The following is a 19700-nucleotide window of genomic DNA, read 5'->3' as shown; positions in this document are numbered from 1 at the left end:
TCTGCACCCCCCACTGCAACCCCCTTTGCTCCTTTCTGCCCCCCTCCCCACACAGCAGCCCCAAGACCAGAGAAGCTCTGTCCCCATAGCCAGGGCCCCAGGGCCACAGTGGGGAGTGAGAACTCCTCCAGCCCTGAGGCCCAGTGAGGGAGCGAGAGCTCCTCCAGTCCCAGGCCGCAGCCAGAGTCTGGGCGCTGGGGCTTCCTTCACCCCACCCTGCCTGGTGCTTCTGCCAGGGGCTGGGGTTGGGATGTGCAGGTTTTTCCTGCCCCATCTGATGCTTTTGCTGGGGAGTGAGGTCAGGGTGTGGGGGCTTCCCCTGCCCTACCCACCCAGCACTTCTGCCAGTGCTTCAGGCTTCCTTGCCCTGTGGTGGATGTCTCTGGGGGCAAGGTGCCCATTTTTCTGCCCCCTCTCCCTAATTGGCCAGGGTCCCTGGGCATGGGGCCCCATTGGCTAATCTGCCACTGCATGGAAAAGGCATTATTCTAACTAATCCGTTTTAACCAAGTTAAATTTGTATGGCATTTTACCTTTTGTAAGGTATTCATTCACAAATGTTTGTATTGATCAGGTATTAATTTAAAAGGGTTGCACTGTATTTCGGTGGATGCTTTTGCTTGCTGAGCAGACAATATGTTCTTTTAAACAAGTGTCTTTAATGAATAGCAGCAATGGAATTTTGTCATGGCTGTCCCTGGCAGGACAATACTAACTACAGTAGTACTTAACATTTTACAAACTTTAACAGATTCTTTCTCAAATGAGGAAATGAGACACAGAGAGGAAAAGTGATTTAGCCAAGGTCAGGCAGCAAGTCTTTGCAAGAGCTTGGATTAGAACTCAGGAGTTCCAGACCATACTCCTTCCATTGAGCATGCTGCAGAACTTAGTAGAGCTACACCCATTTACACTAACTGAGGATCTGACCCTAAATGTTATTACAAGTCAGAACGAGGAACAAAGAAGAAGGGGAATCAAGAGATGTTTGGAAAAGATTAAAAAAACCACTAAAAAGAGAGGCCATGTTTTACTCACAGGTATGCATCTGAAACCCCAATTAAAGTCCGTGGATCAGACTGTGATCTCATTTGCACTGGTCTAAATCCAGAGTAACCCTGCTGAAGTTAATCAAAGTATCTGAGACCAAAACCTGTTTTAGCAGGAGTTCCTTGTGCTTATCGGTGGGCAGAATTTAGTCCTAGGAGTAAATGGGGGAAGGAGGGAAGGAAAGGTCCAAGCCCTTAGATCTTTGCTGTTTTTTAGTCTGTGCTTTACTGGGGCAAACTTCTGCTAGCGTACGTGGAAGTTTATCTGAATAACGCTCTCAGGATTTATTCCAAAGAATTTATGAAAAAATAATCCACTCCCTTTAGTCATGAAAATTACCCTCCATTTGTCTATAAATAGGTTTAACCTCACAAGCAACTCTTAGGCCAGATGCTGCTGATTCACCAATCTGATCTAAATCTTCAGGTATTCACCTTGCCCCTGATTCAATGCTAAATGAATCACTGTTTGTGTGCAAATGCAACAACCTACTGCACCTAGAAGTCTTCATGTCTTATTTGCCAGTGTACCTGCAGCTATCAGGAGAACTTCACTAAAACCTGTGTATGGTCTCTTCTCCTGATCCAACCCTGCCAGTAGATTATAATTTACATAAACTTCCATGTATTTGCATGATCCAGGCACAAACCATGAGAAGAATGTGCCTGCTTGGTTCAAAGTTCTACTGTAATAACAAAACCTCAGTGTGGAAGAATAATTGTAGGCATGTCCATTGTCTTATTCTTGTTTTCATGGTGAGAGGTTCTAAGAAACTGGGGTGTCTGTGTGTAGGACAGGAGTGCCTATTGGAGCTACACATAACTTTTATTTCTTAATTAGCCTGGCCCATATCAAAAGGAAATGCAGAGGACTTTCAGTCACTCCGAACTGTTATGACATTTCATGGTTGTGTACTAGAAATTCAAAGATCCCAAAATGTATCCCCCACTTTTTTCCCCCTGCAAAAGTAGTGTTTGCAGAATCACCACTTATTTCACTGGACACCACTATATTTCACCTGAGAAAACCCACAGAGCCTATAGGGACTAGAAAAAACTCAATTTATTTCATTTATTCTAAATTTTAATATATAAAAAGGCACTCATTGTAGGCTGTATACATGGCACCCAAAATCTCCTGACCCCTACATTTTTTCCTCTTAAAGGATATTATTTTCTATCGAGTGCTGCAGGATTTTAGGATAATGGCTGTAGTTCCCATTGGTTTAATCCCTATTCAGGGCCTGGTCTAAAGCCCACTGAAGTCAATACAAGTCTTAATAGAAAGACTCCCATTGACCAATAGGCTTTGAACTAGGGCTTACGTTCTGCATGGCTTTCCCACAGAAGGAGCACAGGGAAAGTATGTGCAGTCCGCAGAGGGAGGAATCTTTCCTTCCAAGTGAAGCAGTTGTGGGTCCATTGGACAGCTGTAGCTCCGGGGTCACAATTGCATGGAACCTGGAGGGAGAAGCACAAGTTCTAACAGGGAAGAGCTTCGAGGAGTCAGCAGGGGAAGTTGGCTGTGCACCTGGCAGTTGCAGCACCTCTGAAAATAGTTCTCCCACTGAGGAACCAGTTTAGTTTTAGAAAAATTGAGTCCTCTCATGTTATTACCTGGCCCAAGGTGCATGAAACAGCAGTAGCCAACCTGGGGCACTTTATACTGCTGTGCAGCTCGTGCAGAATGGGGTCAGCGTGCTGTGTGTGGCTCCTCCACATCCATCGCACCCCCCCTCATAGCGGAATTGTACATACGCCTCTGCACAGAGGCTCTATGTCATCACAGAGGAGTGCACCAGACTTCCCCTACAATGCAGCTGCAGGTCAGTAGTTACTTATCCACTCATCATTTGGGCCTGTTTCCTGGGTCATGTTTACTCAGCTCTTCTCTCCATAAAGGCAGAATTTTCTTGACAAGGACCACATTCCATGGTGCTTACACTGTCTCATGATTGAGAGCCCTATCAGAGGAACACATAAACAGAGCAGCATGTCAGCCTGTGGTACTCTTTAATGTTGTTTTTGGGGAAATATATATGTCATAACAACACAAAGCAGATATATTTCCCCAGCTTTTATTCTGGCCAGTGCCTATTTAATGCAGTGGGACACCTTATCTGAATGAGTTCATGGTAATAATACAGCTCTCCCCAGAGTCTCCTTCCTTATCCCTTTGTTTTCTAGTTCTTTCTTAAGAACATAAGAATGGCCCTACTGGGTCAGACCAATGTCCATGCAGCCTAGTATCCTGTCTCTGGCAGTGGCCAATCCGAGATGCTTTGGAGGGAATGAACAGAACAGGTAAGCATCAAGAGATCCATCCCCTGTCACCCATTGTCTTCCAGCACCTTCTGACACCTTACTTCTTCTTGTGTTAGTCATCTATTTTAGGCTGTAAGTCTCCTGGGCCAGGGACTTTGTCTCCACAGCCCTGTGAGTATTAGTGATTAGTCCACCATATTGATTATAGAGGTTAATGCTGAAGTTTCTGTCTGAGGCACTGTAGATGCACTGCATTTAACCCTCATCTTCTTGCTAAGTCTCGCCTTGCAGTAATATATCAGCTGCGTGGTATGTTCTGCTCCTCATAGCTAAGCATGCTTTCCACTTAGCACTCCCAGCCCCATCTCCTGTAACATGGGAGGTAATGTAGAACTATTTCTGCTGACTCACCGGACTAGGAGAATCATACTCACTCCAGCCTAGGAATTTAATTAAAGAACGTTTGAGGGGCTGACTGTCCAGCTACAGCCTTGCACTTTGTGTAGTCACTGACACCTGTGTCCGGTGAGTTAAACCCTATTGCCAGTGTGAGTGGAGAGCTCTCATTGGCAGCATTACACACCCACTATGCACATGTGTAAGTGACTACAAATAGTGTAGAGAAAAGGACTGGGGGTAGGAACAGAAAGGCCCCACAGGGAGAAACAAACCAAGTTCAGGAGAAAGTTAAGTTCTAAACCTTACTGTGTTGTCATTTAATTTGGCAATTTAGGCAAGATCCAGGAAGGGGATGCGTTTTTTGATGCTGCTCCTGTGTCATGTGTTAAGATCATGGGGTAGGAACTTTGCCAAATCACAGAAGGACATAGCCTAAATGACAATCAGACTAGGGAGGCTTAAAAGGTAGCACAAACTATTACCTTAGGGTTGAATGTCTTACTTTTAAATAAACAAAATTCACTGTGGACCAGATTCTGCTGCCCTCACTCATCCCAAGCACCTTGCTCCATGAGTGTTTCTGCTGATTTCCAAGCCTAATGGTAATGATTTCCAGCCTCTGCTGAGTTACTTTGGCTTTAAACTGGTGATCAAGTGGTTAAAAGACTCAGTAGCCCATTATTAATCCCCTGAGACATCCAGTGTCTTGTCCTTCTAAAAGACTTTTCTTGCAACAGTGACAAAGGAATATGAATAGAAAAGATCCTTGTGAAGGCAAGTGACAGCTGAACGGTGCGTGTGAGTTTGAGAGTGTGACATAGCAGTCGTTTTCTTTGCTATCATTTTGCTCCAGTTTTGGAAACTTCAGTAAACAAAATGGGCCAGTTCTACTCTTAGTTACTCTGGTGTAAATCCCGAGTCTTTCTGTTGACTTCAGTGGATATATACAGTGTTACACAGAATCTGAACCAATATTTCTCATTATAAATTGTATTTCATTTGTACCTTTCATTTGCTAATGAAAAATAGCTGATGAATACATTACAAATACTCCACTAATCAAGTTGTGTCAGATCCTCAGCTGGCACAACTTGGCATAGCTCTCCTAAAGTCAATGGAGTGATGCTGATTTATACCAGCTGAGGCTAGAGCTATGCAACTTTTGCTTATGAGCTCTCAAGTTTTTGGTGTATAAAAAAGTCTTTTGATTCTAGAAAGGCGATAAGGAACAATGCTATTGCTAAGTTAGAGTTTGCTCTGTGCTATTCATATTTATTCTAAAAAAAAAAAGAAGACATTGTTTAGTTCTTAAATGAAGAAGTCCCCTTCCACTGAACTCATTGCAGTTTGAAAAAAAGTGGATGACAAAAAGATGAACTTGGAGTTTATGCATTGATATCTTTCCTGATTTGTCAGGTGTGTTTAATCAAAAAGGAGCAGGAAATGCATTATTTTTATAAGCACATTACTACACAAGAAAAACACTGCCCTTGGAACTGATTATATTGTCTGATTAATGGCTACAATGAAAAAATACAGGCTTAACCTACAAAGGCCTTTAAGATCAAAGTAAAATCTCTTAATAACACAAACTGTCCATGCAGTGATACATAGCTTTAAATTTGCAGTGACCAAAACAGAAGGAAGTTTAAGAGGAAACTTTATCTCCTTTCTCATTTGAGAGAGATACACAAAGTTTTGGGGATTTTTTTTGTCAGAAATTTTTCCCTTACCATAAAATGACTCAAATGCTAAACATTTGCTGTTATAAACATCAGGATTAGAGACAACCCATGCTAAGTAGTCAGCAGCTGGGGCCTGATCCAACGCTCATTGTTAAAGTCTATGGAGAGACTGTCATTGACTTCAGTGGTCTTTGAGTCAGGCCCTTGGTGAAATCCTGAGGCTCTTGTCCAGTTTTTACTCCAATTGCTTGAGTAAAATCTGAGGAGGGACCTCAGGGTGGGGCTCTGGGATTTTGCAGCAAATTACATCCCATTTTGCTGCAGTATGTACATATAGATCTGAGAATTCATGGCCTTTTGCACACAGCACCCTGGAGATGACTGCCTCCCTTGGTTGCTTCACTGGCAGATGATTGGGACAGTTGCTAGTACTTTCCATATGCACCATACCCAGCAATTTGGGCCCTTTGGGCCAGAGTAACACAAGATTCCTTTACAGGAGGTTGGAATAGGGAACGCACTGAAGAGCAAGGCATCCGTGGTCAAAGAGTTTGTGTGGGAGTTTCCCCTTCGAAGTCCATGTGTCAGTCTCAGGATCATAGCAGTCCAATGAATCAGAGTCTTGGATTGTATTGTCTGCAGTCAGACAGCGCCCTCCGGTAACATATAGCTTGTTTTTTATCACAGCAGCTCCGTGATGCATCCGTCTGTCCTTCATGTCTGCACACTTAACAAACTTGTTGGCCTGAGTATCGTAGGCGATTATTCTCCGGGTGTACCCTAGACACAAATCAGGGAATGGAAGAGGTGAATGGTAGTTAAAGTCTAAATCCAACAGAAGGGATAACAACATATTTTCTGCTAGTCTTCAGACCCTTTTCAATCTTGTAATTATACGGTTTGTTAATTTTGCAGGACTATGGGCCTCGCTAGGCACATCTAATTTACCTGGGAAGTGCTAATATATCACAGTCGTGATGTATGTCCAGCTATCCAAGTTCTCCTTTCACCGTAGTATCTGAGCACTTGGGAATGCTATAAAACCCCTGATATATGCAGATAGAATGTAGGATTAGCTGTACCAGATCAGACTGTAGCTCTGTCAAGCACAGTTTGTGCTTCCAGTTTTCTGACTCTGTTTTGCAAACCCCAGTGTATTTCTGCTAGCTGAATATATGAACTTTGGCCCCAGTGCTGGTCTCAGAAATATACAGACAACTCCCATTGGCATCAATGGCAAAATAAGGCCATGTATCACTGTTCTGCTGTGCCCTGTATTAATTATTCATTCATACAGGAGTGGAAACACCATAACTTTTCACTTGTGGACTTTCCACCAGATCATTCCCTCGAGTGAGGAGGAGGAGAGGTTTTCCTCCCCAGAAGAGGCACCAGAACAAGTTGGCCAGCTCCCTAAATTTGTGGGTCCCTTTAGCCTGTATGGATCTCAGGGGATCTGCTGGAGCCCAGGCATCTGTTCTGCCAGAGATGCTCCCTCTCCAGCCTGTGTCCACCTTTCTGGCGATACAGTTCCCTTAGAGCTGTACTGTTGGGGGATCCGCCTGCTGGCCAATATCTCTGGAACTCCTTGTCAGTATGGTTTCCAGAATGTGGGTAGATGAGTTCCGAGGGGGCCTACAGCTTCCCAGTCCCTTTCAATCAGAGAGGATGAGGGGTTGTGTTTTTTTTTTCTTCCTGGACAGTAATTAGTTTATCACTAACATGCAGCAGGCTTTGTAAAGAAAAAAAATCCTTGGCCTGAATTATAAAAGAAGCTAAATACTGCACGTGCAGCATCACATGATAGAGCACTGAAATTTATTCCCCTTCCCAGTTTTCTCCCCGGCTTACCCATTGTGACCTCTATTTACAGTCCTCTACTGGCATTTGAGCATCATTATCTCAGGCTTCCTCATGCCTGGGAACATTCAAGGACTGGCTATTGAGTCAAGTATTGCGAATTCCCTTTAAGGGCCTAGTTCTGTTCTCTGTTTCATGTGTGAAAGGGATCCCCTTAATTTAAGTCAGAACTTAAGCTCAATCAATGCAAGCCACCTATGTCGGCATCTCAAGGGGTAGAATTTGGCCCCAAAGGTGCATGTTCACATGGAATCTCTCCTTATTGTTTCTCTTCTGAAGTGATGAAAAGTCCTATCATCTTTATCTGACAGCTTTGTCTAATTGCCTTTAGCGTTACACAAAATTTAGAGAGAGCCCCAAAACAGCAGCTCAGGTATGAGAACTTTGGAATTTTGAGGGGTGGTGTGGGGATTGTTTTCCAATTCAGATCCCTCGATCTGACCACACCTGTAGCAGCTTCGGTTTTGGGTCGGATCTAGCCAGTGGTGAGCTGGAGCCGGTTCCCACCAGTTCCCAAGAACCGGTTGCTAAAATTAGACCTCCGTGGAGAACCGGTTGTTAAAGGGCCAGGGGGTGAGCAAAGAACTCCGGTCCGCAGGCCAGACCATCCTGTTGTTCCCAGGATTCCCAGCTGGGGAGGCTGAGGTTCCCCCGGCCCTTCCCCCGTGTCCCTCCAGCTGCAGCGTGACCAGCCACCGGCACCAGCTGGGCAGCTCAGTTGAGCTCCTGAGTCGTCCTGCTGCTTTGAGCTGCAGGCAAGGTAAGCGGGGTGCTGCAAGCTCCAGGGCCGCTGGGAGGGAGGCAATTTTCCCCAGGCCCTGTAGGGGCCCCCGGCCCCACGAGTATGTCTCCCCCTGCCCTGGCCCCTCCCCCGCTTCCTCCCCCCTTAAATCAGAACTTTTTATAGGGAACCAGTTGTTAAGATTTTGGCAGCTCATCACTGGATCTAGCACCGCAAGAAATCTGTTTTCCAGTTCCAGCTCAATGTGGGCAGGTTTTGTGAGAGCAGCTTATCTCAAGTTTCCAGATATCTGGAGCTGGTCTCATGAGCTTTTGGCCCTATCCAGGGGCAGCTCTATGTTTTTTGCCGCCCCAAGTCAGGCAGCCTTCGGCGGCGTTTCTGCGGGAGGTCCACAGTCATGCAGATTCGGTGGTGGTTCTGCGGGTGATCTGCCGGTCCCGCGCCTTCGGCATACTCACTGCCGAATTGCTGCCGAAGCCGCGGGACTGGCGGACCTCCCGCAGAAACACTACCAAAGGCTGCCTGACTGCCACCCTCACAATCACTGGCAGCCTGCCCCACCCCGGCTTGCTGCCCCAGGCACGCGCTTGCTGGGTGCCCCTCATCCTATCGGATCAGAACCTGAAGCCTAACCCTAATTCTGTCTCAAAGCCTGATCCAGGGCCCACTAGTAGATATTGCAAATAGAAGTTAGAAGTGGTGAGCAAGGGAAAAATGTAGGCTTCTAACTAAAAATGGGGCTTGTCCATGAGGTGCACTAGTCTATGTTAGAGAGCTGTAAATTCTAGTGTGCCCTAGCATGTTGCACACCAGCAGGGCTGTGTGGGCTTTGCTGGCACATATGAAAAGTTCTCTAGTGCATGTTAATGAAATACTGTTTCAAACAGCACTATAGTACCATGCAGCAGGGGATTTTTAGTGCATGCCAGCAGGTTCCGCACAGGCCAATTAGTGCACAACACACAAGTTTGCACTAAAATTTATATCCCTGTAGTGAGGACTAACATGCCATGTAGACAAGCCCCAAAACTCTTGTTGTTCAGCCAGCATGTTCTCCCTTCTTTCATTCTGAGTTGTTTTGCAAGGAAACCTTGAAATGTGGTGAATGCTGTTTTTAAAAGAAAAACAGTATTTTGTTTTGTAATTTCAGCTGTTGCTAAACCAGAAAAATTTGGCCAATCATTTGGCGTAATTGCTGGTAAATGACAATTTATCTGCCGTAAATCTCTCTGCTTTAAAGGAGAATGGAATATGTTTAATATTAACTTGGATTTTTGTGGTTTTTGTTAAATAAATAATTTTTAAACACAGTTTGGGCCTTAAGCTCATCAGCAGAATACTTTCGGTCCACGCAAGCGCATCAGATAAATACATTTGATGGTAAGAGTTGAAAATCCTTTTTACCTACTTCTTTGCTGTGGTCTGATATCAGAATACTTTGCTTCCCTTGCTATCCTTGGGACCTAATCCTGAAGGGTTTAGTCAGGCTCAGGAGTCTGGGGGGAGGGATATCTCTGTGGTTTGAGCATTGGCCTGCTAAACCCAGGGTTGTGAGCTCAATCCTTGAGGGTTCCATTTAGGGAACTGGGGTAAAAAATCTGTCTGGGGATTGGTCCTGTTTTAAGCAGCAGGTTGGACTAGATGACCTCCTGAGGTCCCTTCCAACCTTGATATTCTATGATTTCTTTGAGTAGTAGCTTTCTCTGTGAATAGTCCAATAGCTTCAAGGAAGGGAAGACTGGTCTAGTGGTTAGGGTGCCAATATGGGACTTGGGAGTCCTTGGTTCAAATTCCTGCTCCATGCCAAACTTCCTGTTTGATCTTGGGTAAGTCAGTTAGGCTATGCTTACCCTACAAACTTCTGCTGGCATAGCTATTCATAGTTTCCAAGGTCAGAAAGGACCAAGTGTGTTCATCTAGTCTGAGCTATATAACACAGGCCCTAGAATGTCCCCAAAATAATTCCTAGAGCAGACCTTTTAGAAAAGCATCCAATCTTGATTTTAAAATGGTCAGTGATGGATTCTCCATCATTGGTATATTGTTCCAATGATTAATTACTCTCACTGTGCACCTTATTCCCCATCTGAACTGGTCGAGCTTCAACTTCCATTTGTTGGATTGTGTTATATGTTTCTCTGCCAAACTGAAGAGCCTATTATCAAATATTTGTTCCCCGGGTAGGTACTTATAAACTGTGATAAAGTCACCCCTTAATCTTCTCTGTGTGGGTGAGGGGTGTGATTTGTGACTGGTGTAGCTGAACTGGCAGAAGCTCTTAGAATAGATGCACTTATACTGGCAAAACTGCATTTGTACAGCTATACCTTATTTCGCTCATGGCGGCTGGTTTTACTTTATTGATACAGAGTGCAACTTTGCTAGTATAGCTGTGCCATAGTAGGAGCACTAGTGTACTGGTATTCCTCGACTGGTAAAATAGTCATAGAGCTTGCCTACAGGGGAAATCCTGGAATGTTAATCTGAATTAACTAAATGTGTTAATTTAAAGTGAATTAATTAATATGCATTAAAACCCGTGAGTACCCTCATTCAGAATTAAACTGGCCTTAATTTGGTTTAGTTTACAGTGAATTAAGCTAAACTGAATCAAGGCCACTTTATTTCTCAATGAGGGCGTTCATGCAGCGTTTTAATGCAGTTTAACTAAACCACTTTAAATTCACACAGTTAGTTAAATCGGATTTTCTTGGCTGTTCCCATGTAGACAAGCCCTTACTGTACACATGAGTAGCATGCTGCTCCACAAGCAGTCCCACTGAAACCCATGGAGTGTAGTGCAGTGCTGCTACTCAACAAAAGCAAGTGTGGCAAAATCAGTTTGTTTCTGAAAAACACCATGGAGCTAAATCGTCACTTCCCCCTGAGAAGTAGCACACAGCTGCATCACCTCAGGACCAAAACTGGGAAGGAACTGTGATGCTCTCGTATCCAGTTCCTGTGCTGGTTCCCTCCTTACTCTAGAAGAGAATTAATCTGCATTAGCCCTTTACCAGATGTAGATTACTCCCCCCACAGGCTGGCTTTCTCTTTTGGGTGGGGGGTTAGCATTCAGGCTCTGGTCATTAGCTACCTCTCTCTGCCTGCTGACCTCCCATCTGGGAGGGGAGATGGTAGCAGCCCGCAAGCCTGCTGTGACCAATGGTGTAGTAGCCTGCACATGGGAAGTAGGGGGTACTGTTTGTCCCCTTTCATCCTGTGTGGGCTGCAAAGGTACGTGACAACATTGCCTTATTTTACTATCCCTTCACATAAAAGAAATTGCCTCAGCAAGTTAGTTGCCTCAGAATGTATTAAAGATGTAAAGAAACTGTTGATAAGTAAGTATGTCAAATTCCGTGGGAGTTAGTCTTATGCAGCTGACATGAATGACCTAGACTGCTTACCTCCAACAATGATAATCCGGTCTCCAATCACCACTGCTGGTGCACAAACATTCTTCACCATTCTGGTCTCCATTCTAAACCACATGTTCCTGGATATGTGGTAAACCTGAAAAGTACATAAAGACACGCATTGTAAAGTATGCAGCATTTCAGCAGACAATCACACCTACAGAAATAGCTACTTGCTTGTTTGTTGGTTCATTAACATGTGCGAAAACTATCTATTGCATTGGGTTGTTGAAAAATGGAGAAAATTTACCCACAAATTATTTGATAATCTGTCCCCTCTGGAAAAAAAATGAGTCCTAATTTTACATAGTTCTGATGACAGCCATCCAATTGACCCAGCCATTGTATTCATGTTGCTGATTGGTGTGGGCCAGGTTAGCACAGAGAATTGATAATGAAACCTTGACCTGTTGGGAGCGAAGGCTCATTTAGGCCTGAGAGAAGCCTGCTGTGGATTTTAAGAGTCTGTTCTAATAACACATAACAGCATAAGTAGAACTGTGTATGTATAAGAAACCACAGAGTATTCATGCTGGTAAAAACAAGAAAAACTAAAGTAACTAAAAAACTAGAACAAACTGGTTTGAACTAACAGTTTGAATCTGTACTGATAGGGGAGGAGAGTTAACATGAAAATGAGAAACTAATACATATGTATAAGAAAATATAACAAAAAGTTATAAATAAATTTGTTTAACAAAGGGAGGTTGAAGTTGTGTTGTCCAGTGTTGGAGGCGACTGTGATGAGATCATTCAGATAAGTTTCCCACTTGTGAGTAATTGATCACTATTCGCTGCGTTTTGCCTTAATAAATATTTGTTAGACCCATCTGCTGAGTAAGTGAACCTTCATCCAACATGACTCATTCATCTCCATGTCAATAGTTCAAATGTGGCTCTTGTTGTTAGTTTGGAGTGTCAAACGTGTCAACCACATCTACTAAGTGATTGTCTCGAGGACATCTCCCCACCTGCATCTCTGCTCCCAACTTCCACTGATAACTGACTTACATCCCTGTGGGAAGTACAGAGTTGATTATGTGATGCTGCCATCTTGGTCAAGAGCGATTGAACCAGGGACTTCCAGCGTTTAAAAAAACAGGATCTGTAGCTTAGAGCTGTAACAGACTCTGTGCCTGACCCACAAAGGATCTGAGAGGGACACATAGCCTGGGATACATGCTTCCTCTCAGTAGAGGAATCTCATCCTCTGAGCATCTGAGGTCCACGATGGTTTAAACCTTGGACAAGCCCTCACTAGGCAACCTCTACCACCTTCATTGACACCATGGGTTGAACCAGGGACCTGCAGAATTAAAAGCATAAGTCTTTACAGCTTGAGCTAAACAGCTAGTCTCTCTCTGAGAGCTGTAACAGACTCATAACCTCTGTGGACTGGTCACATCGGGGGACACAAGAAAACACTGACCAGTCGGTTACCCTTGCCAGGAAAAGCAATATTAACACACGACTAACACATTAAATATGAAAGTATTTAATGTATTTTTGCCTCCTTTTGAAACAGTTTTACATCTGGCAGGGAGGTGGAGAGCCAGTGTCAAGTGACCAACTGGAAACCTACAAACCCTCAGTAGGGAGTGCGTGGCCATTGGGAACCATTGGCTTGTGTGAGATGAAATGGCAGTTCTAGTCCTATCTAGAATCCATATCACAGTAACCGCCATCACAACTGGTGTCTTTGCTGATACTGTCTGAGGAGAGACAAAAGACTGAGACCCAGATTCAGCCAGGAACTTAAGCACCCGCCTAATAGTGAGCACTGCCTTCAATGGGAATACTCACATATAAAGTTAGCCATGTGGTTAAGTTCCTGGAGACAGGGCCTGAGTGGGCATCAGTTTGCATGACTGTCAATATTACACCTTTCACAAGCACTAAAATCACATAGAGCCGACCCTGAGATCTTTACTCAGTTTTACTCAATCAGGGAAACTCTCATTGAAACCAATGGGAATCTCTGCTTGAGAGAGAACTGAGTAAAACCTCAGAATGGCCTCAGGGTTTGGGCCTTAACAATAATAAAGGCTTCTTGTGGAAATATAAAAGTATTTAAACATAATTTCCTACATCCTGGACTTCCCTGAATGAGCATTTCCAACTTAGCATGTGTATCTTGCCTTCTACTGCATAAGACTCATTGCAAATTCAGTTCTATATTGGGCTTTGATTTCACCAGCTGGGCTTGGGTGTCAATACTGAATACCCTGGAGGAAATGCACATAAGATGAGCAGGAGTGACAATTACCTGTATTAGACGGACAGGGTTTTGCATAATGTCTTCCCCTCCAAAGAGATAAATTCTTTGGTCTTTAGCTGCAACAGCAGGGTGAAGGACAGCAACAGGCATGTTTGCCATGTTCTCCCAGACGTTATAAATGCTGTCGTACCTCTCCATGGAATTCAGAATTTCCTGGTTCTCTCCAATTCCTCCAATTGAGAAAATGTAGTTCTTATAGGCTATGCTCCTGTGAGAATAGCGTGGAACCAGCATGGGTTCAACTAACCTCCACTGATTTAGCTTGAGGGAGAAAATATAAACATTATCACTGACTGGACTTTTCTCACAGCTAACAGGCATCCCTCCTAGCACATAGATATTGCTATGCAAGCTCACTGCAGAGGCTTTGTAAAGGCGCATAGGATGCTTGGCGAGGCTCAGCCACTGGTTGGTCTTCTCGTCATATAGCAGGACGTCCCTGGTTGTTGTCTGGTTGTCCTTCCTGCCACCAATGATTATGAGGAACTCTTGGTACGAATATCTGCGGGGAACATGCCACATGGGTTTAATGTCAGGAGCGCTGGTGCTGTATAATGAAAACATCTGTCTCCTGGCTGATTCCAGGATGCTTCTACAAGCGGGTGAAGACTGAATGAGGGAGTCATTGGCAATGAAGTGGAAAAGGAAGGTTGGGTGGACGTATTGAAGCCGGACCTTCTTGAACAAATCTTGGATATAGCCCTGTCGCGCCTGGAGATCGTGCCGGATCCAGACCATGAGTGTCTCAAACACTTGTTCCTCCTCACCACAGAGCTCATCATCCCCAAGGTAATTGATCAACTCCAGTGCACAAAGCTCCTTCAGGTCTTCAGAACAGGCTACTTCAGGAAAGTATTTCAGAGCCATCTCCTTGGCTTTCTTATTGAGATTCTGGCAGTTCAAGATTTCAGAGAGTCTTATCATGCTCAGGCAATTCTCAGGAGTCAGCTGGTCCTGGAGGTACAAGGAGCAGGCCTGGAACAATTTAATGTACTGTAACATGGAAGTGGCCTCCATTAGGTACAAGACGTTCTCGGGTGTTATAAGAATCTCTCCTGTGTAAACATAAAGGACAATCTGATACAAAATATTGGAGTCAATGCCTTTCAAGTCGACTTTTGCCTGGCAACTCTCTTTAAAGTTGTTACAGAACATTGCCTTGAAGTAAGGACTGCTTGCAGCCAGCACATTCCTGTGGCAAGGGATTTCAAACTCGCTAGTGCAGAGAGTAACATCAGTCAACATCCCGTTTTGCCTTAAAATGTTGAGCTGCCTCAATAGTTCGGAGGAGAAGTCCTGGTCTTTGAAGAGAAGGTCCTTTGCAGATTCTTCCTCCATGGCAAAATGTGAGAGAGAGGAATATTGGGCTTGGCAGGGAAGACAAATTCTTAGCAGCTTTTATTTAAATGCCCAGCTCGAAAGGGGACAGGCATCAGAACTTTGATGGTTACTCTAAATATTCTCTCTCTGTTTGCGCACAGAAATAAGAACACTGGTTAAGTGCAGTGGGAAGGGAGTACACAAGCCACGAGGTCATTCAGCATCTGTTTGTTTGTTTTTTAAAGGTATCAGATGTGAGGTCGGCATCTTCTATGAGCCTGACACACAGCATAAGCACTGACATTATCTTGCTGACTTGGGGCTAAAGGGAAAAGCCCTGAGCAAATTGTATGTTCATTTTAAACATGTCTAATAAATGTGCTTAGCCTTTTCTTCGCTATTTTTAAAGTAGTCGCAATTTAGTAACTTATGTCTCTTTCCCTTAGAGTTAGTCATTACTGAAGAATGTAAATCTGGCAGAGCTAAAACTCTCTGCAACAGGACAAACTAAACTCTAGAGACTGGGAATCTGCATTAAAATGGTTATTTATTAACTCTGCTTAGTTGTTGTTTTTATATTAATCAGACACACGACTAAACAATGTACCAGGCAGAATAATAAGATGGCTATCTATCTTCATGACAATCTGACTGTTCAATCTGCCGTGAAATCACATGGTAGAAATGTTTACCTTATGTTGTCCTTCACTGCATTCACTCACTTGGTGTCCTTTAGTCTCTGCTGAGATTTTCCATAGCTAGTACATGAGCAAAAACTATATACCCTCAAGATGTTTCTTTCTGTTGGTAAGTGATTCATAGAGGGTCATTTCTGGATTTGTTTATTCTGAAGGCACTTTCGCTGCTTTCTGGAGCTTTGTGAAAGAACCACCAGGCAATGAGGCATTGTATACATTCCAGGGCTAAGAATAGTCACATATGGACTCTCACTGTTATCACATGTGACTTTCCCCTTGCCTTTTGCAAGGAGCTGAACATTACTGAGCATGCCCAGGGGCTGTTTTTCTGGCAAGTGTTTACATATAACAAATAGACTCTGAAACCAAGGTACACTTATAAAAGTCCTGGCTGTCCATTTGGAAACAACCAGAAGGCCCTGTCCTGAAGTGCCTGGGAATTCTAGAAGCCTGTAAACAGTTTGAAATGCCTAGCACTAGGTATGCACTGTCATGCACTTTCATCTTGAGGGAGGGGAAAACGGGTATCAGGAGTTTCTGAGGGGACAATATTTTCATTTTAAGGAATCGGGGGAAGTCCTTCTAATCTATCTGCTGAGATTTGGGACTGAGTGCGGGAGAAGATGGTAGCACTGGGTGTTTCGCCCTAATGCTCCCATTGTAGCAAACTGCCCATTTTCTAAGTATCAGAGTGGTAGCCGTGTTAGTCTGTATCCACAAAAAGAATGAGGAGTCTGGTGGCCCCTTAAAGACTAACAGATTTATCTGGGCATAAGCTTTTGTGGGTAAAAACCCCACTTCTTCAGATGCATGGAGTGAAAATTTCAGATACAAATACTCCCCGGGTTACGCAAGACCCGATTTATGCAAATTTGCACGTATGGAAAAAGTTCCAGCAATAGGGTTTTTGAGTTGCGAAAATTTTTGCGTAACGTATCGGTATATGTTTCCGACTTACGCAAAATTCGAGTTGCGCAAGGCTTTCCAGAACGGAACGATTGCGTAAGTCGCGGGGCGTGTGTGCAGTCATAAATATATATTGGCACATGAAGAATAAAACCATGCTAAAGTAACTGAGGGCTAGACAGTGCCCTCAAGGCATAGCCCTGTGCTGGGGCAGTGCGGAGCTGGGGAAGCATCCTGAAGCTCCCTGGTTACACAGAGAGGAGCATAGTCTGTGACACCCCTTTAAATAATCCCATTTTATGCAGCCAACCAGGCAAATCCATTGGCCAATGTAGATGGGGGAGTAGGTAAAACAATAGCCCTGTCTACTCCTTTCTCTCTCTCCTCCCCTCCTCCCCGCCCACTTTCAGTTGAGTCGCTCCTAAGCACCATAATTAGTAGCCCATGCACTCCCGGGAGCATAAGCACGGTAATGTGGGCCGTGCAAGGTGGGTTGGGGGAAGGTGCACTACTGCCTCCCATATCGCTGCCTACAGGGCTGGCCATGATCATGCCCTAAATATTTACTGTGCGCTTCAAAAACCAAAATGAAAGGTTCTGCTCCACATCCAGGGAACATTAACTGCCCAAGTGAAAGCCACCGATCCCGAGAAGATAAGCCAAAAAGTAGTGGTGTGTGTCTGTGTTATTTCTGCTACGTGGTTCCTTCTGCTGATTGCTTTGGCTTGGTGTCTATCTGCACTAGCATTAGCTCTTTAGGGTTTGTTTGCTTGTTTAGTTTTTTCTGTCCGTTTCCTGGCAATGGCTGAGGATTTATTTTTTAACCCTTAAAGAAACTATCACAGCCATTCAACCCTGGATGGGCTTTACTTATGTTGAGGTTTTATGGGGTGGGGATGGGTGGAATTTTTGCTGTTCCTCCGCTTTTGGATACTGGTGTATGTTTGAAAAACATTTATAAGATCAAATCTTGAGGTCTTTACTTATGCAAGATCTCTCTGACCTCATCATCTGGCCTGTGAGGTTAAATAACCTATTGCTCTGTTTGATTGGGGTGCAGTGCTAATTCCTCAGAAAGGATTTCTGCTAATTCTGGCCATGACTCTGGGGAAATGAAGATACTGCTGCATGGCTTTGATTACCTTTTCCCTTCCCATGAAGGGAGGTTACAGTTTCAGAAATGATTCTCCCACCAACAGTGCACCTCAGAGTGCTATGTGCCTCAGCCGGATGGTTGCCAGCGAGTTTGCTTGAATTATATTGTAGTCATAGCTGTTTCAGCTTGAAAGGACACAGAGCAGAGCTGGTAACTGAACTAGCAGCAATTGCTTGGATTGGGGTTTCCTGTTAGAAAAGTATAGAAATAATTGTTCATGAAGCATTTTAGAGGAAAAAAACCCCAGTTTTCTATCTCTGGTGCTTATATGTCCTTCGGCACCGCAGTGCCTTGGCACCTCACAATCTAGTCACAACACTCTTGTGAGATAGCAAAGTGCTATTACCCCATTTTACAGTCCCTGGAAGAATGTCACAGGCAAGTGGAACTCATCATGACTACATGGGAGCAGGAGGACAGTCACATGTGAGAGTTGGACAAAGCTCTTCATTTTGCTTCAGATAGGGCTGTGCAATACCAAGGCTGTCGCAAAGGTGTGACATGGACAAATACAACACTTTTATCCTTTCCAGAAGACTCTCTCTTTGGTCTCTTGCCAAATTGTTCTGAACCTGCTGCCCCTTGTCCTCAAACCCAAGTCTTGCTATACCCAATTTATCTCTTCTTGTTGCCAACAATCTTGCATTCCTCCTGTTATGCTGGTTCAGCTATCCTTATAATCTGATTCTGCTGAGCACTGAAACACCACCCCCTCACCTCTTGTTTATCCCATGTCACTACTGAGTTACTCATTTTCTATATAACTGATTCTTTATAGCAACTTAACTCTACAGCTATGGTTTGTATTCATGTACAACACAGAACCTGCTTTCACTTGTTAGAAGTAGAGTCGGGACTGCATCCAAACCTCAGATCTGGATCTTGGTTTGGTTCTGAGTTTGCAGGCTGTGTAATGGGCCAAATTTGAACACCTCTGAAACCTGGAACATTTAGGTTTGGATCTGAATATTGAGCGCTTGAGTATGTGAGAGTTTGAAGCCTGGGTATTGACCTATTATACAGATCCGAGGCCAAATTTTGCTCTGTTACATCTGTGTGAATCCAGGTTAACTTCATGGGCTTCATTGCTGCCCTTGCACTTGTGTAACTGAAGAAGTTTAGCTCCTGGATTTTGGTTCAGGCCAATCTCTCTAATCAGAAGGTGAGGGGCTAAGAGAGAAGCAATCATGCATTTTCTTGTTTTCTAAGAAAGACCTATTAGTCTTAATTGAAACAGTCTTCAGGCCAAAGCAAATTTGGCTGCCTAAAATTAGGCACTTAAAATTCATATTTAGGCACCTAAGTAAGTGACTTGATTTAGGAAGTGCTGAGCATCCCAAGATCCTGCTGGAACCTGTGAGTAACTGTAAGCATCCAAGTCTGAACATTTTAGCATAGGTGCTTCATCCTCCCCCGGAACTCCTGCACACTCATATTGGAAGCCTGCTATACTCTTGACAAAATTATATCATCCAAATAGTGTTGCCTGCAGGGACCTTAGTGGATCGGATGTACAATGTGACTTCTGAATGATAAAAGACCTCTGGGATCACTGGATACCTAAGTAATTATTAATTTCTTTTTAAGGGCTCTGCTTACAACAGAACTAAGGCAACTGCAAGTCTAAGATACGTGTCTCCTGCTCCGCTGTGCTCTTTCTTTCTCGATTCTGAGAGTTGCTGGATACAGAAGCCTGAAGTTGATTTCAGATTAGGAATTTGCTTCCAAATAAAAAAAAATTCTATTGAAAAAATTGGCAGAGTATTAGAGCTGCTAAATGTTCCTGTGACTGGCACATCCTCCCTGCCCTGCGCACTATGCAGCCTCACGTTGCTCCTTGAAACACCTCCCTCCTTTCAATTAGTCATCCCCAACTGACCTTGCTCTCGCCTAAGTACTGCACTAGCTGCCCAGACCCCATTGCTG

General features: G+C 44.0%; 1 protein-coding gene across 3 annotated transcripts; it reads right to left on the bottom strand.

Moving 5' to 3' along the window:
* Positions 1-5249: 5249 nt before the first annotated feature.
* KLHL38 (kelch like family member 38) lies at positions 5250-15959 on the bottom strand. 3 transcript variants are annotated; one of them, XM_045007431.1, is made up of 4 exons: positions 15707-15959; positions 13683-15022; positions 11408-11513; positions 5250-6178 (listed from the first exon to the last, which is right to left on the bottom strand). In XM_045007431.1, exons 2-4 carry the CDS (start codon positions 14937-14939, stop codon positions 5892-5894), a joined length of 1650 nt encoding a protein of 549 aa, XP_044863366.1. In that variant the 5' UTR covers positions 14940-15022; positions 15707-15959; the 3' UTR covers positions 5250-5891. The 3 variants fall into 3 exon arrangements, with proteins under 3 accessions (XP_044863366.1, XP_044863367.1, XP_044863365.1); XM_045007432.1 differs by having other exon boundaries at positions 13683-14749; XM_045007430.1 differs by lacking the exon at positions 15707-15959 and having other exon boundaries at positions 13683-15046.
* Between the last annotated feature and the right edge of the window lie 3741 nt (positions 15960-19700).

The sequence above is a fragment of the Mauremys mutica genome, chromosome 2, assembly GCF_020497125.1.
Source record: "Mauremys mutica isolate MM-2020 ecotype Southern chromosome 2, ASM2049712v1, whole genome shotgun sequence".
Lineage (NCBI taxonomy): Eukaryota > Metazoa > Chordata > Testudines > Geoemydidae > Mauremys > Mauremys mutica.
This window is presented reverse-complemented; position numbering and strand designations above follow the sequence as displayed.